Source organism: Egretta garzetta, unplaced genomic scaffold (genome assembly GCF_000687185.1).
Source record: "Egretta garzetta isolate BGI_Z169 unplaced genomic scaffold, ASM68718v1 scaffold501, whole genome shotgun sequence".
Classification (NCBI taxonomy): Eukaryota; Metazoa; Chordata; class Aves; order Pelecaniformes; family Ardeidae; genus Egretta; species Egretta garzetta.
This window is the reverse complement of record NW_009258547.1, coordinates 69,254-69,949: the sequence shown is the minus strand read 5'-3', so window position 1 is coordinate 69,949 and position 696 is coordinate 69,254. Positions and strand designations below refer to the sequence as shown.

At 60.5% G+C, this 696-nt stretch overlaps 1 protein-coding gene across 1 annotated transcript in view; it reads right to left on the bottom strand.

Moving 5' to 3' along the window:
• DCTN1 (dynactin subunit 1) overlaps positions 1-696 on the bottom strand; it is a 21,323-nt gene that overhangs the window by 9,746 nt on the left and 10,881 nt on the right. Inside the window, exon 9 of the mRNA XM_035903149.1 lies at positions 183-343. Within this exon, the coding sequence (XP_035759042.1) occupies positions 183-343 (161 nt within the window). The remainder of the gene's footprint in view (positions 1-182; positions 344-696) is intronic.

The following is a 696-nucleotide window of genomic DNA, read 5'->3' as shown; positions in this document are numbered from 1 at the left end:
AACATTCCAGGCCAGGTTGGACAGGGCTGTGAGCAACCTGATGTGGTTCAAGGTGTCCCTGCTCCTGCAGGGGGGTTGGGCTGTATGGCCTCTGGGGGTCCCTTCCCACCCAAAACATTCGATGATTCTATGAGTCTATGAAGTGGGTGGGCATCAAGGGGGGAGAAGGGCTGGGTACTCACTGTTCGTATTTGTGCAGCGTGGCCTGCAGGAGGCTCAGGGAATAGACCAGCCCGGCAGCGAAGCTCAGCTGCTCTCCGGCAGCGCCCCTCAGGCCTGTCCGCTCCGCACAGTTTTCGTTCAGGTCGAACTTCTCCTGAGCCTGCTTGCTGATCAGCTCGGCCTGTTGGGGCAGAGGGTGAACCTTCAGAGCCCGCCTGCGCTGGCTCCCGTCTGCTCCATTAGCCACAGCCCAGCCTGATGACCCCCACCGCCTGCCCACAGGGACTCCTGCTTCCTCCTCCTCCCTGCCCCCGGGTGGTGTTTTTGAAAGTTCTCGAACAAGTAAACATTCAAAATCCCAAGTTCAACTGGGACAGAAAGAAAAGGTGCATTGCCCACAGAGCGGCGGCACGGACACTGACTCCTGGGTGGCCTGAGCGCATGGGGGGTACGAAGACACCGCTCCGCGCCCCGACAGCCCGGCCCAGGGGACAGCCCCAGCTCAGCACTTGACGGGAAGAATTAACGCAAGAC